The sequence below is a fragment of the Onychostruthus taczanowskii genome, unplaced genomic scaffold (assembly GCF_017590055.1).
Source record: "Onychostruthus taczanowskii isolate IOZ18803 unplaced genomic scaffold, ASM1759005v1 scaffold87, whole genome shotgun sequence".
Lineage (NCBI taxonomy): Eukaryota > Metazoa > Chordata > Aves > Passeriformes > Passeridae > Onychostruthus > Onychostruthus taczanowskii.
In genome coordinates, this window is record NW_024506662.1 from 1,510,021 (window position 1) to 1,535,443 (window position 25,423).

General features: G+C 41.6%; 1 protein-coding gene across 6 annotated transcripts in view; it reads right to left on the reverse strand.

Annotated features, from left to right (window-relative positions):
* KIF16B (kinesin family member 16B) overlaps positions 1-13,825 on the reverse strand; it is a 136,717-nt gene extending 122,892 nt beyond the window's left edge. For 2 of the 6 annotated variants that reach the window (XM_041425096.1, XM_041425095.1), the window contains exon 1: positions 13,644-13,823. In XM_041425096.1, coding sequence (XP_041281030.1) covers positions 13,644-13,690 — 47 coding nt within the window. In that variant the 5' untranslated portion in view covers positions 13,691-13,823. Of the gene's footprint in view, positions 1-13,643 lie in introns of all 6 variants that reach the window. The other 4 variants (XM_041425094.1, XM_041425093.1, XR_005954141.1 and 1 more) reach the window with 3 other exon arrangements.
* Positions 13,826-25,423: the final 11,598 nt, after the last annotated feature.

Genomic DNA, 25,423 nt, shown 5'->3' on the forward strand with positions numbered 1-25,423 from the left:
CACACAAAACCTCCCTCTTCAAATGTTGACACACCTGTCCCACCATCATCTGCTAAGTCACCTGACACACTGGTGTCCCTGGCCAGTGCAGAGCAAAGCAGAGGGCTTTAGAGCAATCAAGTGCTGTATCACACTACTGCATATTCGCCTGCACCAGTACAAAATGCAAAAGAGAAACTTCTTCCCAATAACAGGACAACCAAGTTCAGGATTTTGGTGTTTTTCCTTCCTTGTGGTGTACTAGATGACCCAACTCTCTGTTCTCCAGCTACTCTGTTCATATTCAGTTTTCCAGCAGAAATAGTAAAGCAAAGCAAAACCCATTTTAAAATCTACATTAATGAATAAAGATTAGGCAAATAAAAATGCTTAAGTAGATATCAACACATTAGGTTATTTTCTAGAGCTAATGCAAGAGAAAATTGTAATAATTACAGCATTAATTATACAATTGAATTTAGATCTACCAGGGAAAACTTTGAGGCATGTCTTATGATTACTAGATCAAGACTTAAGATACTGAAACACCAAAATACAGCCACAGATAATAAACAGGGAAATGGAGAAAAGTGTCTAATGGTATTTTCTTGCAGGAAATAGATCTTAGCACTGCAGTAACACAGCCTGTGGATGGCTCCCAGTCATCCTGCTTCTTCCACAGCCTCCATCTGTCTGTAGCTATTTGTTCAGCAAAGGTGTAACAAGTGATTTGGCCCAATAAAATGGTCAATCCTACTATAAAAATTTGTTTCAAATACAAACTGTAACTTGCTTCCTCTAGGAAGTCTGTAAGGACTCTAGGAAGGAAGAACCTTGGTCCAGAATTATTGGGTTTTTTTGATTTTTAGTTCTTCTTCATGTTTAAGGCGTTCAAGGGGAAATGAACAAGTATGTCAGTGCTTTCTTTCCCAGACCCAGCCAGCTCTCCATATTACTCTGCTAAAGCTACTCAATAATGGAATACTGGCACAAAACATTCAGTCTAACACCCATATATGAACTACACAAAGTTCTGAGAAGCCTAAAGTAATTAATTTTGTGATAATAGAGATAATATTATTAAACATTATTAAAGAATGAGTATTTCAAAGTTTTTATAAAGGATCTTGGAAAGCACTAGCCAATAATACAATTCATAAATAAAATTTTGCATTTTTGAAGGAGAAGGCATAGTTAGAGGACAACCTAAAAGAGGAATAGTAAGATCAGAATAAATAAGCCAACCTGAAAGAAATGGAAGAAAAAATTAACAGGAATCAAATGCCCAAGCTTCATTTTAATACAAGACAGCTATATATAATTTATTGTACACATACAGAGTTTAAGAGCATCTCATAAAAAACAATTTCTTGCTTGATGACAGTTATTTCCAGGCACTCATTTAATGCAGTTCATCAGGGCCAAAGCACTTCCAAAAAGTTTTGATTACGAGTTCCACCTTAGTTAAAGGTTGTCCTGGTTTGGGTCAGATTTGTTTCCTCTAAAAGGCAGGATTCAGCTGTGTCTCCCTCAGCCGGTTTGGGAGATAATCTCCTTGGAGAAACGTGGAAAAAACTGTTTATTTAACAAGCAAAGTATTCACAATGAGATTTTTTCACAGTTCCAGAATGAAACAATTCTGGAAAAACCTTTATTGCCATAGCTAACAAGGAAAACCAGGAAAAAAGCAAGAAAGCTCCCGTTTCCCTCTCTCTCTCTGTGGCGGAGAACTCGGAGAGCACTGCCATGAGCTTGGAGAAAGCTGAACTCTTATCTCTATCTTTGGAGCATAGCGTAAAAAAATTCTACTCCTTCTCTCTTTGGGCCTAGCTTAAAGCTGTAAGACCCATTTCTGAGCAAACAGACAGCTGATGGGGATACCAGCATGATGAAGTCACCCCAGGACGAGGTTCAGGCTGTAAACAGCTCTCCTGCAGTGTTGGGTAACCTTCAGGGCTAGGAGAATACTCCAGCAGCTCTACCAGCATCCACAGGAACCACCTGCCCTACCTCATCCAGAGAAGAGCTTCAGCCACTAACCAAGGATTCTGCCCCTGCAAATTCCAGCCTCCAACACAAAGCTATATAAAGAGACCAGCTGCCAAAACTGGTTCACAATTAACGCTTTGATGATTTAAGAAATCCTGCTTCCCTCCTGAGCCAAATCTGCCCACACAGCAGCACTCAGGGACAGCCTCCAGGATGTTCTCACTGCTCTTTCATACACCACGTGGAGCTCCAGGATCACAAGGGACGGAAATTTACAACCCGTGATCCCCTGGCCCCTAACCAAATGACAAAGTGATCATGCAGGCAAGTTTCTTGGCACAGACACCAGAAAATACACCAGCACAGTGCTGTAATTACCCCTCTACTATTGCTCAATTCAGCAAGTCATCCAGCAATTAACTGCAAGGAGGAAAGAGGAATGGGGGAGGGAGAAATCACAGCAGGGTAATAGCACAGCATTTCCTAAGCTCCCTGAGACCAACACAGAAAAAAGGTGAATTAATCTCTCCAAATCCTAATCTCTAAATGACACCATGGTGTTGACTAAGATGGCTACAAGGTCATAATTAAATAGCTGAATCCATGTCACACGAACGTGTTAAACATTGTACACCAAGCAGCACAACCGCAGTCAGAAGTCCTTCAGACTCAGTTTGAAAGGAGTCCTCAGGGCACCCAGTGACACTGATAAGGGTGGCAGCCTCCCCCTTGTTCAGGAGAGCTCGGGAGGCTCCTTGACAGCTGCCCATTTTCTTTGACAGCACATCTTCATTATCTTCAAGACCTCTACTATGCTGTCAAAGCCAGCTGACATCAGCCAACAGATTCAAAAGCCCCAAATGAGCCCGAGCTGGCTGACAGATGAGCTGTGCCAGCTCCTGAGTTTCACCTCACTTCCAGCCAGACAAGAAAACAGAAGGAAAAACTCCTGGGGACTGAAATGAAAAGAAACAGCTTCCTAATGATCAGACTGCATTTGTCTCAGTAAGAAACAGGAACTCTGCACCTATTTGGTACTTTAAAAGAGAATTTTGTCATAAAGCACGTTTTGTATGGGCATAGGGTTTTCTGTGATCAACAGAATCTTCATCATTTGCTTGTGCAGATTTATGATGATACCCCCATTCCCTTTTACTGGTTTAAAAAAGAAAAAGAAAAAAAAAATGGCAAATTTTGAAAAGAATTAAAAGAGAGTTCTGCTAGTCCCAGGTCTTTCTCCACTGTGCAGCTGAAACCAGAACAATAAATCCAGTGACAGAGAATGCAGACACAAGGGAAATCTTGTATATGTCATGTAACAGAAATAATCTCTATGTCTATACTAGTTCTTGTATGAAGGACAGCCTAGATTAAACACTTTCAGCCATAAGAATAAATTTTACCAGCAACACTGGAAACCAGCAGTTTAATATACTGCAGTAATGCTCCTAAAATATGAACATACAGGTGTCTTTGTGCTGTCTTCTGTCAAACAATATCTGATGTTCTTGGGAAAACTATGCACACTCACAGCAGCACATACAGATTGATCACTATTTTAAATCATGTACCTGAACTACTTCTTAATAATATTGTAATTATTGTAATAATATTTTAGGCAGCTCCACCTTCCAAGAACTCTGATCACAACTGGTGAGTGGCCACATATGCAAATTTTTAAATCATAAGCAGCACCTAACTTAAAGTTACTGTGTCTACACACACCATGGTCAATGATCTCCCAATAACCTGGAAAAGGTTAATCTTCAAGTAGAAGACTACCTGAACAGCAACTTTCCTGCTTTGCCTGCATACTGACCAGGTCCAGTAATGGTCTTACCAGTGGGAACCAGTGCTGCATAGCTAAAGTTTTAAGACAGCCACATGTGAATCCTCTTCTTACATGTTTCTGATAGCAGCCTTTAAGAAAATGTAGCAAAAGCCCATCTTTGACAGAAGCAACATAAAACATAACCTCAAACACAATCGTTGCTATGAATGACATTCTGGAATTCTGTTGTAACTATTATACCTCTATGAAGGTTTTCTAGGACTCCTGGATTTCAGCCCATGTGATACTTCGTGTATTTGTTTTTAATACCTTGTTTCTTCCAATTTGTTCTTTTAGCTCTGCTATCCCAAGTCAAAGACAGTATTATCTTAACCTCTTGTGTACAGCAAAACATGATTCAGAAATTCACAGCTGCCCTGCAGTGCCCTTGTCTTTTGGGGTAGGAAGTCTGCAAATTAGAAATTCAAGGGGGAAAAAAGTTGGGCCTGACTTCATGACTCTTTTAGCTCCTCAAGTAATCCATAAGGCTTTTCTACTGTCATTTTCTTCCCTTTACTGAGACACACAGAAACAATTTGAACTGAACAATAAATGAGTTCAGTTATCTGAGTACAAATATCTTTCCCATGTATAAGCATACAGAAAAATTATGAGTGTACTCCAAGTTTCTGTATCTCACTATTGCTTTGTATTTACAATATAAACTCTCTGGAGAAGAGTCTTCATAAAGCTAATATTTGAAGTGTCTGACTCATCAACAATAAGAACTTCAGCCCATCAGCAATCAAGATGCTGAGTACCATCTATGCACTCTTTTTGTTAAATAACTCTGAAAAACTCTCTCTCAGTAAATAACCCTGGCTTTGTACTCATAGCCTCTGCAAAACAGAGTACTTTGCTCTTGAATCAGCTGTTCTCACAATAATACCTGCCTTTCAGACACTCAGACTTCTAAGAGTCTTCAAGTCCAAGGGCTCAGTTAGGTTAGAAGAGCTGAGTGCTAATCTCATTTGTTTCATAACTCGTCTTAATTTCAAATAAACAATGCCTGAAAAACAAACAGACTCACTTTTCTCTTACTTCAGTTCCTCAGGAAAGCTACAATTCAGAGGTTTATTCACCTTTTTTTCTTCTGGTCTCAGGGAATTCTCAACAAGCAGCAGGAGTTAAAAGTATTTTATTGTTCATCATTTCAGTGATATAACATGCATATGTAACCTGGCAATGTTTTTGATAATACTAAAATAAAGGACTTGGAAAACACTACTCTAAAACCAGGCTTTTAAATTCAAAATACTTAAGACCAGAAAGTTTTGGGGATTGCAAACTGTACATGAGGCCAGTCTAAATACACTGCCCCACATGTGTCCATGCTACCACTGTGCTCCAGCCCTGCTGGCATTGGAAGGTCTTTGTTCTTCAGTGCTATGGAGGGAGACAGACTAAACAAGGAAATGATTGTGACAAATCCACATGCCTGAAAAACTTCTGAAGTATTTGCATTAAAGCACTAAAGAGGACTGAAAAACAAGCACATGTAAGCAGAGGCTCTAAGTGGGCTTCCTGACCTCTGATGGTTTATGGAAAATTAACTCACTCCCAGCTATTAACCCTTCAGTTACTGGGAGTCCAGTACTTGGCTGAAACTCGCTGGAGCTTCTCCTGCAGGACAAGTCTGCTCCAGTTTTGCTGCTCACCAACACAAGGATAAAGCTCTGCACCTGGGGACTCTCCCTCCTGACCCAGCTTCTTTGCTACACGAGAAGAGCAAGATCTTATTTTAAAGACTGTATACCCCATTTATTCTCACTTCTGTGTATAAAGCTGCGTAAAAACCAGGGAAGAGGAGGTGTGAGACAGAATGGCAAGCACAGGAGCTACTTAACAGTCAACCAGGTCTAGTCTTACCTTCCCATTGAAGCAAGATTTCCTCTAATGACTTTCTTAAAAGGTATTAACTCTATCCAACTGCCTGAGCCTCAGGAGATTCTTACACAACCTGCACTATCTCACCAGCAGTAATTCCTTAGATAGTTTAAGCTGATCCATTATTAGCTTCATTCCATTACTCTGGAGATATTTAGGAGCCATAACTAAGTATTTAATTTCTCTTTTCAGCACTTAAGCCCTGAAAATACATCTAGATTTGCATCTCCTAACCTATTCTGGTTGTTATAACACATAAAGTATACATGTAGCTTTATATACTTTGAATCAATCCCATATTTTTTGTTGATCTTTTCCAATTTAATTCAGATAATGAGGTTCCAGAAACAGGATTTTAGGAGATATTAACACAGGGGCTTGCTGGGGGAAGCACCAACCACAGCTTCAGTTCTTGGCTCAAAACTGTATTTGCAAATAAGGATTACACTGAGAATGCAGCACACTCCTAAATTCAAATCCATTGCTTCTAAGCAAAAAACCTTCGAAAATTAACCACTGAGAAAAAGAGCCTAGAAAGAAGAGGAAAACAAGTCACTAACACTCAAAGACCATGTACTTCAGCATAGGTGAGAAACTGTGGAGAAACAACCAGAGAGTGCTGGCATTCTCTAGTGCTAAGCCTGTAAGTTTCAGCTCCCTAAATTTCTCTAACCCCTAAGTTTCAGCTCCCTTGAGCACTGATGACATTTGCTATTTTGGAAAAGCCTAAGGAGAGTCCAACAAGTTTCTCTAGAATATCCTGACCTGCGGCATCCAAATTCCCAGTCACCTCTTATCCTTGCTGATGGCTTCTCTATTTGACTTAACTTCTTATTTCAGCAAAGGACACTCTCCTCAGACCCTGCTCCTTAACCCAGCAGTCCAGTACTGTGTTTCACCACCCCTTACCAAAGACATGGTTAGACCATCTTCAATTTGTGCTCTTCAGAAAAGCAACTGTTCTGCTTTACACCAGCTATGTTCTCCTTAAACTCCTGAGTAAAATAACCTGGGTGTTTTTTTCCTCACCTCCCAGCTGCTTTTTCCATTCCTACATAAACAGAAATGAACTATTTAGATACCACTATTTACTACTCTTACACACACACACACACAAAAAAAAAAATTTAAAAAATTAAAAAAAAAAAGAAAAACTTAAAATATATTGATTGTAAGATTTCTGACAGCTCTTATTCTTATATATGACAACCAACACTTTTCTGTAAGGTGATTACTCTTGGTTTTTTTAAATTTTCTAGTACTTTGAGTCAATGCTCTGCAAGTTGTTGCTTCTACTTCAGTTGCTTCGAGAGCAGGTTCTCCAGCCTTTCCTCATTTTTAATGGTCTGTCTACAGCCTTATAACCCAGCTTACTACATCCCTTTCTCATATATATGATCTGTCTAGGTATCATTTAAAGGACCCTCACAATATACAGCACCTATGATTCCTAGCAAACACTCAATTGCATCTTCATTCCAGAACTACAGGCAGCAATAACAACAGCCAAACTACCATCTCTGAGACTTTTATAATCCTTGAGAGCATTTTCACCTGATCACAAATGTATATGTCATAATTTCTTGCTGATAGCTGTTCTCAAACACATTCTCACCACGTCTGACATCAAGTATCACCAAAACCAGGGACCAACAGTCCCTGCAGAACAGGTACATCTGCATGTCCTACTCACCTCTCTTTACTCTCAAGTTTTACACCTTGAACACAAAAATCATGTCATTTCACCTACACGATAAGACACAGATCAGATTCCCCATGTTGTAACCCACAGCTGAACAAGTACTAGGCAGGGATTATTAAGGAGAGATGATGTGGACACTGTCAGGCTGATGTTCACTTCTCTGCTCCTCTCTGTCATAGAGCACCTATCCTGAGAAGATTCATGACCATACTGTAGAATAGAACTCTTCCTACAGTTCATTCCTTTTGAAGAGGTGAAAGACAGAAAGTAAAAACATTTCTTGATGTATTTTACAAAACTAAGAACACTTTTTCTTTCAGACTTCAAGCACTCTTAGTATCAAGTTTACATGATCCAAGAGCTTGGATCAGCCTACACCATCATGCACTGATCCAGTGCCAACAACAGCAGCAGCACTCTGATGAAGGAACTAACATTTCATATATGCACAGCTTACTTCCAGGGAGAGAAATGTATCTACTCTGAAAAAAAGGAAAAATCTGCCAGAGGTTATGAAGTATGTTCAAGGTTCCAAACACAAAATGTGGCACAGTAAAAAAGCCACATTCAGAACAGTTAGTTCATCTTGCCAACTCAGCATCAAAGTAAATTTTTACTAGATTCAAACTCAACCACATAAAAAGGCAGAGTCAAGACAGATATACATTCACCCCAGGCACACCAGAGCCTCACCCTATGCTTAAGCACCTTTCAACTTCTTTCTGTAGTAGAGAAATTGTGCATGATTATAAATCAAGCACCATTATTAAAATGGAAGCTCAAACAGTTACCATAAGAGATAGCAAACTCAGCTTGCTGATAAATGGCTTATCCTCATTGGCACAGCAGTTCAGAAAGTGACAGTATTGCAACACTCAGCCATAGTTAAGCTCTGAGTTATGTTATCTGAGATCACTCTGGACACCTCTAAAGACCAACAACCAGTAGTGAGTGTTTGGAAACAGATGCAGTAAAAATTTCTCTATGTACTTCAGAGACAGATATGGTATTTAGCCATGAGTGTCCTTCCTTCTAATCACTCCATCATTCCTTATTTCATCTGTCATGCATTAATGCTATACACATTTTGTCAAAACACTCTATATGCTTATGAAAATTAAAAATTAAAATTTCAGTAACTTGAAAAATGAAACTTGTAACTTGAAAACTTGAAAATGAAAAATATACAGTAACTCATGCTTAAAAACTTGTCATTTATGAGACACCAATTCATTCCCTCTTCCCTGCACTGAAAATCTTATAATACATTTTCCATGCATGTTTTTTGCTTCTCTTCTCAATTCTAAAAAGCATGGATATTTAATTATAAATTTCATACTCCCAGTAAGTTCCTACCTAAACTACTTGTAAATATTTAGAATGGAAATAAAGAATTCAGCTGGCTCTTCACTGTGTACCTGTTTATTTCTTTTTCCTTTTACAAAAACACTCCAGTCACAAGTTCCTTGTAAAACAAACCAGCTTTTTTTCATATCTCTGTCCTTTGCATTGCTCTATTAACTTGAACCATTGAACACTCTGCTATTGATACTACAGCCTGGATTGTGCAAGCAGTTAGTTTGATAGATAAGATATTGGTCACAGATTTCCCAAGGCACTCTGCCTCCAGAGGAGTTGCTTAGACTTACAGGTGTAACCCAGAAGTTATCCAAAAGGGCCAACCTTACACCTAGTGAATAATCACACAGACTGTATTTTTGGATTAAAGTATCAGGTCTTAACCCAAACAAATCCCAGAGTCACTCAAAAGCTGTCTCTATGCAGTAGAATATACTTCCTCTGTCTCCCCACTACCAAACAGAAAAGCTTTTAATCTTCATGCCATAGCTGTGAATGGCTGCATAACCACATAGAGCGCTACGGTGTCTGACGGGTGCTTCTGCCATTGGTCACTTCTGTTTGGAGAGCAAATCCAAGGCGTGTGTACGTGCAGGAGAAAAAAAAACTGATCATTTACACATGCAATCAAATTAGAATTTCTATTTCATTATACTGGCAGTAAGAGAGACGTGAAAAAGTCTAGGCAACTCATTTAAATGAACACCTAGAAAATCTGAGAGCACTGGGTAAGCACAGAGAAAAACTTACTGCAGTGCAGACCCATCTTGTGATGTCAGCTGCATCTTTGCAGGTAAGGACAGCACATGACCCTCATTTAGTTTGTTCAACCAGTTAAACACAATAATTCGTTTATGCAAATACAAGAAACAGAGGAAAAGGGTTAAAAAATCTGAAAAAAGCTTGCATCCCTCTATTACTTGAAGAATTAAAAGCCAAACGTAACAGAGCTATCAGGTGTAAGAAATTGAGAGCCACAAGAATTTAGTGGCAGTATTTAGAAGAGTCAAGTTGATATAACCTTTACTAAGCATCAAAACAGTTTTTCTTATCTGGCATATTTTAGATGGTTTTACTTAACTAATTGTCTTGGGGTGATTCATAATGATAACGTATCCCGTAACTATCTGTTCCTGGATCTTTAGGACCCCGCAGCCGGGAATCTCGGTGGGATGGGGGTGTTAGGAAGTTGGCTTTTGGAGCAGGTGTTTTTCAAAACACGTCCATGTGGTGGCTCTGCACGGCGTGGTGTTTGCTCGATTTTTGCGCAGCTCCTGCCCTTCCTGACGCCACCTGGTCTCTCTGTTCCAGTGGGGTGCTGAGGTCTAGCAGTTTGATATCCAGCAGTTGTTTACTTTTTTCCTACCTGATGGCAACCTGTTTGTTAATAAACCGTGGTTTTTTTTAAACTTTCCTCCATAAGTATGCGTTTCTTATTGGTGGAAAGGGATTATTGGAATTATAAAGAGATAACTCATCCCAGCATGTTCTTCTTTAAATTGTCTCACACCAAGACACTGACAAAAGTATAACAGTGGCTTCCAGGAACACTAATTGAATTCTAGTTTACATAAAAAAGAAACATGACACAAAATGGAAGCAAGAAAATACTACTCTCTCTTTCTTCTTTAAAGATTCAGATGAAAACAAAGCAGTGCATTTATTTGAACTGTGCAGATGCTATGAATAATAAAAAATAGAGAGCCAAAATTAGGTGAGGCTTATCAGGATCCCAGATATCACACTATGCAGAAGACAGTGACTAGTAACCAGTCACCCAAAGTCATCTGTTCAGTACGTGAGCAAATAGTGCCTCAAATCTAATTACACTTCTCAACAATCCCATCTTATGAATGTTTCTAGTGACTGTGTTGGAAAATGAATCTTAGAAGTGATGGTGTCCAAATCCATTACCTTGCCAAAGCAGAATATACCAAACACCCAAGCTCACTCCCCTTCTATCCAGTGACACAAACCAAGGCTTCAGCCAGCTGGCAGGTTTTTTTGCTGCCTTTACAGAAAATTTCAGCTATAAGCACAGACTTCAGGGCTGTCATGGAAATTCAGCGTTGAATGAGGGAAACCAAATGACAGATGGAGACTCACCAAGTAACTGAACTTTCTAAGCTCATGCTACAACTGGTTTCAAAGCAGCAACTGTAATGCCTTTAGTTATACTTTCATTAGATTATGCAGAGATAGAATCAAAATATTTCAGTATAATATCTGTGTAACACAATTGGGGATGTTACTCCAAGAAGAGTGGTTAAGGACTTGACAGATCAAGTCAGAGAAAATGAAGACTAAAAATAAGTCACAGAAGAAGAAAGCAAAAAGGTTTGTTAGCTAAGCAATAGAACAGTAAATAATCCTTAAACAACCCTCTCCCCATCACGTTTCATTCCAAAATCCTTGTTCATGACTTAGTACACAATTAGCAGTGCTGTGACACCACACGGTGCAACTGCTCCATAATGCAGGACTCTTCCTATAACCATTCATCAACTGTGTCTTCTCTAATTAAAAATGACTCATGAAATAAGCTGCAATGTATTATTAAACTTCAAACAAACCAAAGCAAATTTAACTAACTTAACTCCCTACAGTATCATGGTAAGGATTTTAAAATTTTGTGCTGGAGAAAGAACACCTGGTTGTAAAGTTGATTTGGATAGGTGGAAAGGCCTTTCCTCTGTAAAATTCCCCAGGGACCCAAAAAGGCAAAGGGAGCACAGCTGAGAGCAGACCTAAGCAAGGGAACACTTGCCAAGGTGCCCCTGCCTTGGCAGGGGGGCTGGACTAGAGGATCTCCAGGGGCCACTTCCAACTCTAACAATTCTGAGAAGCCACTAAGAAAAATATGATTACTGCTCCTGGCTCACAGTTCAGCATGCCTTTCCTATTGCAAGAAGAAAAGCTATTGGATCCTCCCAGGCTTAGGGTTAGGGTTTTACAAAACATAGAGTGAGTCCAGCAGTGACTGATGCAGAGGAACACCAGTGACTCCAGTGCTGGGTCCCACCTTAGGGTTTTACAAAACACAGAGTGAGTCCAGCAGTGACTAATGCAGAGGAACACCAGTGACTCCAGTGCTGGGTCCCATACCAAACACCAACTGTAAAAAAAAAAAATCTATAAAAACTCTAAAAAACTCTAAAAAAATCAATACTTAAAAGCAACATCCCAGGGCACTAAATCCTGCTTCCTTATAATGTTTCATAAACATCTAACAGCATCCCATAAACTCCAAGGTTTTAGCAACTTAAACTGTAGGTTCTTCACAGTCTGCATGGTCAGACACCAGTTTTCACAGTAAGCCTGCCTGCTGCCACACAGCTGTGACAAAAAGCATTTCTCAGCTTGCCCCCTGCACCACACCCAGCCTCTGTCTGCCCTGCTCTGACATTTGCCCTTTTCCATTGTAACACAAACCATTTTCATCAGTTTCTTGGGATGCTCAGATCCGGTCCCATCCAAGTTATCCTCCCACACGCCACAGAGCCACCACGTCCAGAGTCTTTGTCTGATATTCCTTTACCACAACACTTGCAAACTCACACTCACAGGTCTGTGTTTCCACTGCCTAGCACAATTACCATCCCTCTCTTCTGCCATGTGCTTTCCATTCCTGTGTCTCTTTTTTCTCTTAGCAGATCACAGGCACGCTCCTCCTGCAAAACTTCTCCACGCCACCAAAACGTTGCACGTAACAAATCTTATTAATACCCTGAAGACCTGTGCTAACTGTTGTCAGAGATCCTTGAAGGAAAAGTGGAGTGTACATACAGAATAATTTTAAAAAATTTTTAAGGACCACATGGTTAGACCCAAGGGAGAGGGCAGGGGGAAGCAAAAGGATGTGACAAGATTACTCACCAACCCAGACCTCCAACCACTCAGCTCCATCCACCTGAACTATTCAAAACCAACCTGCAAGTTTTTCCCCTTCCTACCTTCATCAGCTCTTCTCTCGTAAGATTTGTCTTTCCCTCGCTGAAAACAACAACAGGACATTGAGCAGCTTTCAGAATGTGACAAATTGTGTGTTTTAAACACCTGAATCAGATCAGGTGAGAGAACAGCCTGCCTGGGCTTTAAAGCACTTTTCTTTTGAACTGGCCACACGAATTCAGAACAAGGGAAGAGGAAGAGCACTGGCAGTAGAATCAGGCAGTTTTCCACATATGGTTCCTAAATGAGACCATTAACTCTGTCGTGCATATTATGTACATATTTCATGAAAGAAAACGGTGTTTATTTCCCAGATACACCTCAGGAAGTGGGTGATGAACTCCTGTCCATACAGTCAATGCAGCAGACTGCCTGGTTTATGTATAGATAGATAGACAGATAGATAGATATAGACATAAATATAAAATATATATAGACACATATATAGATATTCATATTTTGATCATAAACTGATAACCTTCAACCATGAGGGCTCCAAATGAACTAGACAACAATTTCTCTCTCAAGCAGGTAGAAAAGGCTGCTGATTCCAGATAAAGTAGGTTTCTTTCACATTTTAGAAGCCTGACTATACATCCTTGGCAGGTCCCTCCTCTCGGAGTTTTCTGCTTTCAGCAGAGTAACTTTCCCGTCATTACACCAGGACCAGGGCAATGCTTCAGACCCCGACACCGAACTTCCCAGGCAAGGAGCCGCTCCTCTCCGCTCCGCCGGGAGCCACCTCCCGAGCTCCCGGGGAGGAGAAGAGCTGCCAGCAGTCGCTCCTGCTGGGCAGAGCGGCTCGGCCGAGCGCAGGGAGCCCCAGAGTTCCGGCAGAGCTCCGCCCCCGCTGTCACCGCCGGCGGAGCCGGGACACGGTGTGCCCGCACCCCTCCAGCGACACCGGCTCCGGAGCGGAGAAGGCCGGGGCGGCCCCACACTCACCTGCGGTTCATTGGCCGCACTCGCACGGCCACCTTCACGGAGGCCATGGCTCATCCCCGCCGGCCCGAGATGTCCCTCGCCAGCGCCCCGCCCGCCGGCACCGAGCGAGGCCGCCCCCAGCCTAGGCCGTGTCGCTATGGCGACCGCCACCCTGCCCCGGCGGGCGCTACGGCGGCCGCGCAAGGACACAACGCCCCTCGCCGTCGGTGTGCCCGGCCGCGCTGGGGCGGGGAGGGAGGGAGGAAGAGGAGGAGGAGGAGACCGGGAAGAGGAGCTTCGAGAGGAGGGGTGGAAATAGCTACTGTGAGTGGGCGTATGGGAATTGCTCCATAGGGCCAGCCACCGCCGTATAATTATTTATTGGAGAAGTGCGTGCTTCTATACATGCATATACATATAGACACATATATATACACACACACATATATACACACACACAAACATGCATACATATATATACACACACATAAATATATACACATGCATACATATATATATATACACACATATATACACACATATATATACATGCATACATATATATACACATACATACATATATACACACACATATATATATATACACATACATGCATACACACACATATATATAATGTGTGTATGTATGTAGTCATATATATACACGTGTATCACAGAATCACAGTTTCAATTAGTTTGGAAAAGACCTCTGAGATCATCGAGTCCAACCTTTGACTAAACACCATCGTGACAACGAGACCAGGGCACGTCCAGTCTTCCTTAAACACTTCCAGGGACAGCGACTCCACTGTCCAGTCACCCCTTCTGTGAAGAAACTTCCAGAAGTCCTACATGAACCTCCCCTGGTGCTAGTGTGGCTTAAGACTACAAAGGGGTCAACCCTCTCCTGGCTATAAACTCTTTTCAGGAAACCACTTGGTTTTATATATATATATATATATAAGTCCAACCTTTGACTAAACACCATTGTGCCAACGAGACCAGGGCACGCCCAGTCTTTCCTTAAACACTTCCAGGGACAGCGACTCCACTGTCCAGTCACCCCTTCTGTGAAGAAACTTCCAGAAGTCCTACATGAACCTCCCCTGGTGCTAGTGTGGCTTAAGACTACAAAGGGGTCAACCCTCTCCTGGCTATAAACTCTTTTCAGGAAACCACTTGGTTTTATATATATATATATATATACACACACATATATATATTTACATATATATATATATATATAAGTGTGTGTGTATATATATATGTATATCTCCATATACATATATGTACATATATGTATACATATACAGTCTTCTATAAATATATAACTCCCCATTATACAGATATATACATATTATACACATATACATATAGAGAGAGAGAATTTTTTACGTGTAGAGTTATATATATATTTAATATAGAGAGCATATTTATATTATATATACACCTCTATAGATGGGAAAGATAGCTATATATTTCTATTTATCTCTGTATATATCTGTCATTTACATCTATATGTAGCTATATGTTTCTGCATATAGCATAGAATCATTAGGATTGGAAGGGACCTCTGGAGATCGCCCATCAAGGCAGGGTCACCTGGAGCAGGTGACACAGGAACACACACAGGTGGGTTTGGAATATCTCCAGAGAGGGAGGCTCCACGACCACCCTGGGCAGCTGTTCCAGTGCTCTGCTACCCTCAGAGCAAAGCAGTTCTTCCTGTTAGACTGGAACTTCTTGTGGTTTGGTTTGTGGCCTTTGGTCCTTGTCCTGTCCCTGGGAACCATTGGAAAGAGTCCGGCCCCCTCCTCTTGGCACAGAGATATTTGTGTGTATTTATGAGGCTCCCTCTAAGCCTTCTCTTCTCCAAATTAAACAAGCTCAGCTCCCACAGTCTCTCCTCACAAGAGATGCTCCAGATCCTCAATCATCTTTGTAACCTCTGCTGGGCCATCTCCAGCAGCTCCTTGTCTCCTGTCCTGAGGAGCCCAGAGTGGGGCCCTATCAGGGCCAGGCAGAGGGGCAGGATTTTCTCTATGGACCTTGTGAAAAACACCAATCACTTGTTTTTGAAATTTTAAGAGTTTAATAGTAGTAATATAATCAGAATACACCCCAGGATGCCATTAGCCCTCCTGGCAGCAAGGTTACACTATGTATTTTCATTAATATATGTTTTTCTTCTTAGCTACACGTGTGTACATACATATGTGTTTAAGAGAAGGTGTTAAAATGATATATGGTCTCTTTGAGTTAGGTCTCATAAGCTCTTGGAGATCTATGACATACTTAAGATGACTTAGCTACTTTAGAAGGCATAAAATCAGCAGGATGGCTTCTGTGGTAGTGTTGGAAAAAGAAAAGTTTTAATAAAAGGCAAAATAACAAAACTCTTTACAGAGAAAAACTGAGCCAGGTGCAAGAGGCTCTTGCTTCTGGTAAAACACCTCACAAAAGCAATTTTCTTTGTTGTCTTCTTTTTCTAGTAAATTGCTTAGGCAGGACTTTTTGGCTCCTGTGCAATTGGCTATCCTTAACTTTGAGGTGAAGTCCCCAAGGTCCTACGAGATGTCTTTTTACCTAATTGAAAAAAGAAACTTCTGGGCTTTTTTATGCTGTATGAACATAGTTCTGTTCAAGTCACTGAGCTGTTGAGAAGCCAAAAAAACCCAGTTGCCAAGACACAGAAGATATCAGACCCAAACAGCTCAACTTTAGCATGACTCCTATTGACAACTTTCTGTCTCCAAAAAGAAGGAACAAGAAAAGAGATGTGACAGTAAAATCATCACCTTACAAGCAATTAGCATCAATGGCAAGCGAGACCTCACAGATTAACAACTTGACCTGGGGAAAGGAGGAGAGCAGAAAAGGGAAAGTGAGAGACAGAAAGACCCCATGCTTACACTCCAGAGGTGTGCAGGAAAAACCAGGGTCAGAGGAACACAGCCAGGATGGAAGAAATTTAGAGGATGATTGACTGGTAAAGGTGGTCAAAGAGGATGGGGTGGAAGGCTATCAAGCACTGAATGACAGCTGAAAACCAGGATAAAAAGAGAGGCCATGGGGTGGAGAAAGGAGAGGATGAGGAAAGAAGGCACAAAAGTGATGTCCCCAGCAGTGCACAGATCAACTGAGAGACGAGGTGACTTTTGAATAGAAAGGTCAAGTCCAAAGAGTGATTTTATAGCAAACCAGAAACTATTATATGTTCAGTTTTCTCAAGAAAGAGGAGAAATGAGAACAAGAAGGAGCCAGGGCAAGGAGTTAGAAAGTCTAACCGCTGCAGCAGCTTAGAAAAAGGAGGAAGAAATATAGAGCCATATAGGAAAGATGGAAGAAGGAACAATAAGTGAGAGAGGGAGAGAGCAGAGCACATTGTTGGAGATCCAGGAGGCTTTCAGCAGCCAGACAGGGCCTCTGACCTGCAAGTCAGAGACTAAAAACTCTTCTGAAGTTTTGGAGACGGAAAAGAAAGTAGTGAATTTTTAAACTGGATTTTTCCAGAGGTTTTCAGTGATATGAAAGGACAAACACAGGGCAAAGATGCAAGGAGGGAGACAGCTTGTGCTGTTGAGATAAACTCCAAGGGTAAGAGAGGAAAGTCAGAAGTTTTGGCACCAGTGAGAGGATTGTGTACCAGAGATGACAGGAGGAAGGGATCAGCTCTGACATGACAGGGAGGTGTTACAGTGGGAGAGAAAGAGCAGGGGTGTTGGGAAATCACAGAAGTAGCAATAATTGCTTAAAAATCAGCCAAGGGCTGAGTCACCCTAGTGAGCACAGGAGCTGACACACTGCAGCAGCCAAACATTCAAGCAGGGGAGCCTCACCAATGCACTGGGCAAACTGATTAAAGCCTGTTGAAAACTTTAGAGAGGACTCTGGGAGGTGTGCAATAAACTGACAAGGAATAGCAAAAACACATTAGAAAAATATAAAAATAAGCTAAAAATTATATAAGAAGAATATAGATGCATGTATAAAGCATGCATGTACATCTGTAAAAAGATGTACATGCATGCATAAGAGATAAAAGAATAAAAGCAATGGTAAAAGCTACACACAGCTTCTAGGAAAGCAAACCAAAATGTAGCTTAAGCTCTAGAGCATCTAGTAACTCCTCTCAAACAGTTGGGCTTTCCCTGTTTCTGATTAGCAAAGCTTTTGAAGAAATACACCTTGGTCAGTAAATACATGTCCACATGCTGAGTTCTGAGACACCCAGCCATCAAGGACATATGAGCTTCTCCACACTCAGAGAAAACACTTTTCCACTTCCACAATGAGTGCCCATTGGAGCTGGACCAGCTAAGGCACCCACAACACACCTGGCACGAAGCAGTAAAATATCCCCAGGCTTTCCCATCCTCCTAAAATTCTCCACGGTTTGCTACTTCAGAAAGTTCTTTCCTTCACCAGGCCAGGACATGAATGCTGTGTGCAGTCCATGGAGAGTAAAGCTCAACCTGGTTTGGTCCAGCAGTGCTGATGAAGCCTTGCCCATGGGATGCAGCCAGCACTGAGTGTTCCTCTGTCTCCTGCCCCTGGGGTCAACAATGAGTTTGCTTGAACTTTGCTTGAAGCTCTCACTGGTTCAGTCTGCCCCGTGAAATTATTACACACTGTGTGTAACATCTGCCATTTCAGCCAGGGTCAAGTGAGTTTTACAAGAGGAGGACTCGAAAGGAAGGCTGCTTTCCTAGGGCTAAGCTGTTTCCTGTGGTTAAGCTGCTCAGTGGATGTTGTAAGGATTGAGGAAAGTCACTCTGTTCTCAGGCTGGCTTCTACAAAACTTGTCAGAAAGGATTATTTTTGAGACTTCTAGACATAGATTGGTCTCAGTTTAAGAGAAAATGCTCTGGAATTAATGTTTTCTCTAAAGAAAAGGGTTTCAGCAATCTCTTCTTTCTTATCTTCACGGATAAGAAATTAGTGTTAGTGGATGAAAGTGAAAAAAAACCAATAATTTATTGACAAAGTGCCCACACAGCATGGCGGAAAAAAATAATAAATGCTGAATAGTGAATTGTCAGAACTTTATTCTACATCACAACAAAAGAAAACTTAAACTGCCAGGGAAGAGAAAAATAACAGCTGGCCCCATGGCAGGGAAGAAGAAATGGCAGTGGCTTTTGTCTCAGGGAAGGAAAAAAAATTCATGCAGTGGCTCAGGGAAAAAACAGATGGGAACCTGGTGAATCTCTGATGTTGGTCTCCTCTTCACAGCAGATGAAGCTGCTGGATTTAGGGTCCTTTCTTGGGCTGGGTCAGCTTGTCTGAGGTCAGGCCGGGCGGAGCATCTTCTCAGGTCTCCACCAGTCCACGGGCAATGCTTCTTCCATCGATTCTGATCTCGAACCAAAACCAAACCCAACAGTTCAAGGAAAAAAACAGGGAAAAGGAAAAAAAAAATTCTTGCCTGAGCTAACAAAAAAACAAGCTAGCTAAGCAACAAAGCAACGCTGGTCCCAGCCGGTCCCAACCGCACCCAGCGCGCTCAGGAGCGAGGCTTTCGGAAAAACCGTGCCAGAGCCCCGAGGCTCAGCCTCTGCCCCCAGAGCCACCTCAAAGCCACCACAACCATTTCTGGGCATGGAGCAGAGGATTAGTGAATAGAGTACCATCATAAAATCACCCCAAGACAAGATCAAAGTAGACAACCCCCCCAAAAAAACAATATAAAGGTATATAAGTATACGTACCCACACGAAGCACCTCAACCTCCTTTCCTTAAAAACCTGGTGAAAAATACAGCTGTCAGTTTCTAAATATTGAATGCAGGGCAACCCCAATGTCTGGGAATGATTGGCACCTGACTCCATTGATTCAGAAGGCTGAACAATTGCTTTATTAAAACTATACTGTATTACCCTAATACTATATTATAACTATACTAAAGAGATACTAAAGAATACTATACAAAATATACTAAAGAAAATCCCGTGACTGTCTGAGACAGTCAGGACACAGATTTACCCAATTGGCCAAGGAAATAAAACAATCCTCAGCAGAATCCAGTTGACAAATCACCTCAGGTAAACAGTCTTCCTAACACATTCCACATGTGCACAACAACAGTAGCAGCAAGTAGAGATAAGAATTGTTTTCTCTTCTTCTCTGTGCTTCTCCAGGAAAAATCTGTGAGAGAGAATTATGTCTCTCTCTGTTCAGAGAATGTGAATGCCACATGTAAATACTAAGTATTTTACACTCTGAAACACCTGGCAGAATTACAAACTCAAATCCTAACCAAACTCAAGACGCATGCATTCCCAAATACTCCTCTGCTCCTTTGGTATGTCTTTAATAAACCTGTGGTTCAGATGAAATTAATGAAGCATTTCAACTGGTTTTCACAGCATTGTCACAAAAAACGTCTCTGCTACCCTTCACTAGGAGTTGAGAAAGCAAGTTCCACCTGCAGTAGAAATTATCTTCAGACTCAAAGGTGGGCTCTGTGGAGCTGCTGCAAATCTCAGTCTGCTCACAACAAAACAAGAAGAGCTGCACAGGACTGCCTTCAGGCCTTTGCTTCTTGCTCTTATTTGGGCCCTTGCAATGCACCTGCACATTCAGAAACAACTTCAGGCACTTATCATCCTCTCCTGGTTTTGCAAAACAGGTCCCAAGCACACAAGAAGGATGAAAGGCTGGACCTTACTAATAATGGATGATGCTAAGTATTTCATTCAGGCCCTTCTGATGCACATGACAATGACCACTTGCCTTTCCTTGCATCCATATTCCACATGCAAGTAGCCTGGAAGGACAGGAATTAATGACTTGCCATACAGTTACCTCTTACCTGCTGTAATACTCTTGTCCTATCACAGTTTGAAATATGTTTCTAAGAAGGAGACATGTTCCAGGACCTCTCTGTGAGCTGGCTGAGATACACTTCTATTGTATTTGTCAGGTTCCCAGATGAAGGAAGGAATGATGAATCTATGTTCTCAGAAGGCTTATTTATTATTTTATGATACTATATTATATTAAAGTATACTAAACTAAACTATAGTAAAGAATATGGAAAGGATACTTACAGAAGGCTAAAAAGATAATAATGAAAACTCGTGACTCTCTCTTCAGAGTCCCGACACAGCTTGGCTCCAATTGGCCATTGAGTCAAAACAACTCACAGCAGAAACCAATGAAACAACCACTTGTTGCATAAACAATCTCCAAACACATTCTAAAGGAGCAAAACACAGGAGAAGCAAATGAATTTTTTTCTTTCTTTCTTGGAGGCTTCTCAGCTTCCCAGGAGAAAAATCTTGGGCAATGAGATTTTTCAGAAAATATGAATGTGACACCCTTCCATCTGGCAGAGCAAGGAGGGGACAGAAGGATGGGCATCTCCCCACGTGTGGGACTCACCATTGGGCTGGAGCTTGTCATCAGCCCCGCATCAGTTTGTAGATAAGCAAATTAGCATTTGGTAATTTGATGCAGAAAGGTCAATGCTCACTGCTAGAATGATTAAGAGAGTCCCCCATGGAAGGTTTTATCTTGTCATGGATCAGTTCATCAGGAAAGTTATTCATCTCTCCAGTCTTGGGAGTCCTTTGGAGAAAACACTTGCTCAGCATCGTCCTCCAACCCTGCCACTGCAGGGCTTTTTACACCTGAGGTGCCATGAGGACTCGGGTGTCATTTCTGCTGTCTCTGCTGAAACAGATTGTAAACTCTTTCATCTCAGCCAGAGGAATTCGCCTTCTTCTTGGGCTGTTCTGATTTTCCAATCTGTCAAAATTATGAGGAACAAACAGTATTGCTGATTTCCAGCAGCATACATACACAGTCCTAGTCCCTGCACACAGTCTGCTTTCCTGAGTTCATTCTCAAGCCAGATTTCAGCCTGTATTCATACCCATTTGCACAGACCACTTTTGTACATTTTTGAATTCACATTTGTATTGCAGTAGAGAAGCCTGCCATGGATAACTTCTCAAGGGGATGAGTGGCCCTCTGCTAGGCCTGGTGAAGCCAGGGCTTCACTACAGCTTCCCAACTGAAGGCCCAAATGGAGCCATCGGATGGATGAAAAATAAAGGATATCCTGGTATTACAAATTTAACAAAGTACTCTGCAAATTCCCACTAAACAAGTAGAATTATTTCATTTCCGGCAGGTCTCAGTACACAATTTCAAGTAAATAAGCATCAAGCCATCAGCTTGAAATTCTCAATGGTAGATGCGTATTTTTAATGAGCTGACACTAGCGCTGGGATTTGGTGTTTCCCACTTTGTTGTTTCCTGCTCTTGTCTTTTTAATGAAATGCCATGGACATCAAGCCAATCCTCCTGCCAGGGTGGTGCCAGAGGATGTGGGTATGAGTGAGGGCTTTGGGGCAGCCCAGGAGGGTCACTTGGAGCTGGCACTGCCAGCACCATCCTTGGGAGTAGCTCAGGGAGAGCAGCAGCAGGAATTGCAGAAGACAAAGTAGGGCAACCACTGCTGTGCCAGGCAGTGTGCCAGTGATCTGCTTGCCACAGATATTAGCTTGAACTAAATGGTAGCAAGTCTGTTTCCCTCTCCTCTTTGCCATCTACATCCAGCCCTCTTCTTGACATTCACAATTATAATGGCAATGATATAATCCAGGATGTGCCCGTTCCACCTGTGCTTGGCAGGGAGACCATTCCCAGCTCATGATGAGATCTCACGCTGAGATCAGTGAATGTTGCCTGGCTTTCCAGGTCCATCCCTTCCTGGAGAGCCCATCACAAACATTTTGGATACTGTACCATGAGAGGCTGGTATAGGAGACAGTGGCCTGTTTCCAGGGCAGATAGTATTTGTGCAGGGATCCCCCAAACTCCTGGCCAGAGGTATAGGGAGATGGCCAGCTGTGCTGAAAGGTGTCCTCACTGGCACCCCCTTACACAGATTGCCCTTTGAGCTACGAGGGAGGGTGCAAAGGTTTTACAGCCATGCAGGTTTCATGCTGGGGTGAGGAAGCAGACACAACTCCTTGCCCTGCTGTGGAAGGACCCAGAAGCTCCCAAGCTGCAGATGTAGCAGGATAGAGAAACACCAGCGTCCACACTAAAAGTTTTCTGTGGTCTGCTGGACCACAGGAAAGGAGAGTTTGTAAATAACCTTGGAGTTGGGTCAGGGGAATCAACCTAGCAAAGAGTCAAACCACTGAATGTACATCATAATTTCTAGGCTGTGTTAGGCTTGATCCAGAACTGAACCAGAACAGCTTCAGCCAAAGCTTAGTTAGAACTGAGCTGCAAAGTCACCAGCCTGCCTCTGCTGCTTTGATCTCCTCATAATTGCTTCATTCACTCTTCTACAAACTAATTTTCTTTCTGCTGTGCTTTCCTCTTCTGTTCAGTTTCAGAGCATTTTAAACATACTTCATGTGGAAATAAGCAAATAAGGTATATAACAGGGAAGGAAATGTACTGCTCACATTTAGATATATATTCTGGAGGAGATAACCTACTCCCTTGACACACAACTGTCACCTTGAACTCCAACTGTGAAAACACAGCCACTACATTTTTATTTCAAAATATTCATGGGAGATGGCCTTGCACAACAGAAGTTTGCCCTACACAGAAACTTTTCTCATTACAAAGAGCACTCTGAGTTTCGCAGAGTACGCTCTAGCATTTTAAATGTGCTTCTGGCTTTGTAGAAGTGAGGTTGTTTTTTGTCCCCTCTCCTGCTTCACTTTCACTTAAGGAGCCTGATAAGGGAAAGTATGCTACAGAGAAGTGGAAATGAAGAATAAGTGGCTGTATTTGACATTTAATTTCTGCACAGTTGGAAAGAGAAATGAGATTGTGTATTGTCCAACTCATTAATTTTCCCATCCAAGAACATCCAATCACCCAAGAACATAGCAGTATGTTATTTCATTATTAAATACAATAGGAAGATGTTCTGATATTTTTTTCTTATCAAGTTCTTATTATTTACAATTCACAGACAGTGGCAGTCTCTGAGCTCTCTCTTTTGCTCTTTTCTGGTGCATCATTCAATTAACACCAAGGCAATCTGTTGTGTCCAAAAGAAAACATGACAAGACCTGATAAGCAAGCAAGCAAGCTGCAGAAAGATCTAATAATGTTTAATGAACTACTGCAGTGCCATGTTCAGAGATGTTCTGTGGGCAGCACCCTGGGATTTACAGAACACATTAACATGTCACTACTAGGGATCAAGAATAGCTGTATTTTTTGAGGCTGTGTCAGGGACAAGCTCTTGGGAATGCCAGTGCAGTTTTATCCATGAGGCCAAGGAAATGCCTTGTGTACATACAGCACTGCCATTTACTCCTGGCTTTTTAAAACACAGGCAATGAGTTCCCCCTTACTCCTCACTCAAGCACCCTCTTTTATTGGTGTTAAAGACAGAGTAAGTTTGAGGCTGCAAAATCTCTTCCAGAGAAATCTCTTACAGATTTTCCAGCGAGGCATGAGACTGAGTACCTACACATTGCCATCTTGTGTGCCCCAGCAGGTCACAGTGCAGGAGGACCAGAGAATTTAGCACTGAGAACCATTTCTTCATTCTCCACCTGGAGAAGCAAAACAGATAATGTTCATGGTGGCATCCCCAACAAGAGACAAATGCTGAGAAGGGCACCTGTCAGGCATGTTAAACCCAGGAACTCAGCTGTGTTTTGCTGTCAGGGTATCTAGATTTCATGCAGGAAAATGTTCTTCAGTCTTCATCAACCTTGAAAGTCATCAGGCTGCAGAGCAAGGCCATCAGTGCCATGAAGAGAAGCTTTCCTTGATGCCAAAGGAGGTTTGGTTGATGGCATATGAGAAAAGAATAATAATTAACCTTTCTTCTGTATTTCCAATGTTATGTCTTTTCCTTCTCATGGCAGAAATTTCTTTTTCCTTTGCCAGAGAGGTTGAGGGTAGGAATTAGTGAGTTATATGCACTGTGGGTTTAGTGTACCCAATAATGAATGTTTGAGGCTGGACACTAGAAGTTCATGGGTACAAAAAGCATGTATTTTACACCCAGTTTGTTCCCTGGTATTTTTTTCCTCTTTTCATTTTTTATTATTTGTTTTTCAATGGAAATGAAGGCAAGTGACATAGGCAAGCTTAGAATAAAATAAGAAAAACTTGAGAAAATACAAATTCATGCAAAGCCAAAGGTAAACCACTGATAAGCATTGAGAAATGCTGTACTGACTTCAGTGTAATTTGATCAATATCTACAGGGAAAAACAGACAAATAACATTCTTGGAATAAAGTTCCCTGAGAAAACAGAGGATTTGGATAAAGCAAATTTAGAGAGAAATAAAGAGGTTCTTTTGAGTTAGTATAGAGGACATTTATGTCCTAATACACCACTATATGAAATCTTTTTGCATTCTGTGCTAACATTAGGATCAGCAGAAAAGCAGACTGGAGTATGGGTCAGCTGTCTTGATAAGGTAAGGCTTTGTCTGTAATCCCTAGGAAGAACGATGGTGGAAGACTGAGCTGCTCAATATGGTAATAGACACAAGAAAACGATTTGAGGAGGTACTTGAAAGGCAGTCCACACATCTTCAAAAGATCTACAGATTCCTCTTGACTGAAATGGAGGATTTAGGCAGTCTGGAAAGCCATTTTCCTGACACTTGCTCATGAAAATGAGCATAACCATCTTTCTATTCAGGCTAGTAAGCCAAGTCTACACCCAGCATGCCAGGCCACGAGCTGTGAATTTCAAGGGGCAAAAGACACACTGAGAGAAGAGACAGCAGAGGGTGTGGTAAGAGATTGCCCCAAAAAGATTGGGGATGGGGAGGGCAGGTGGGCTCCTGAT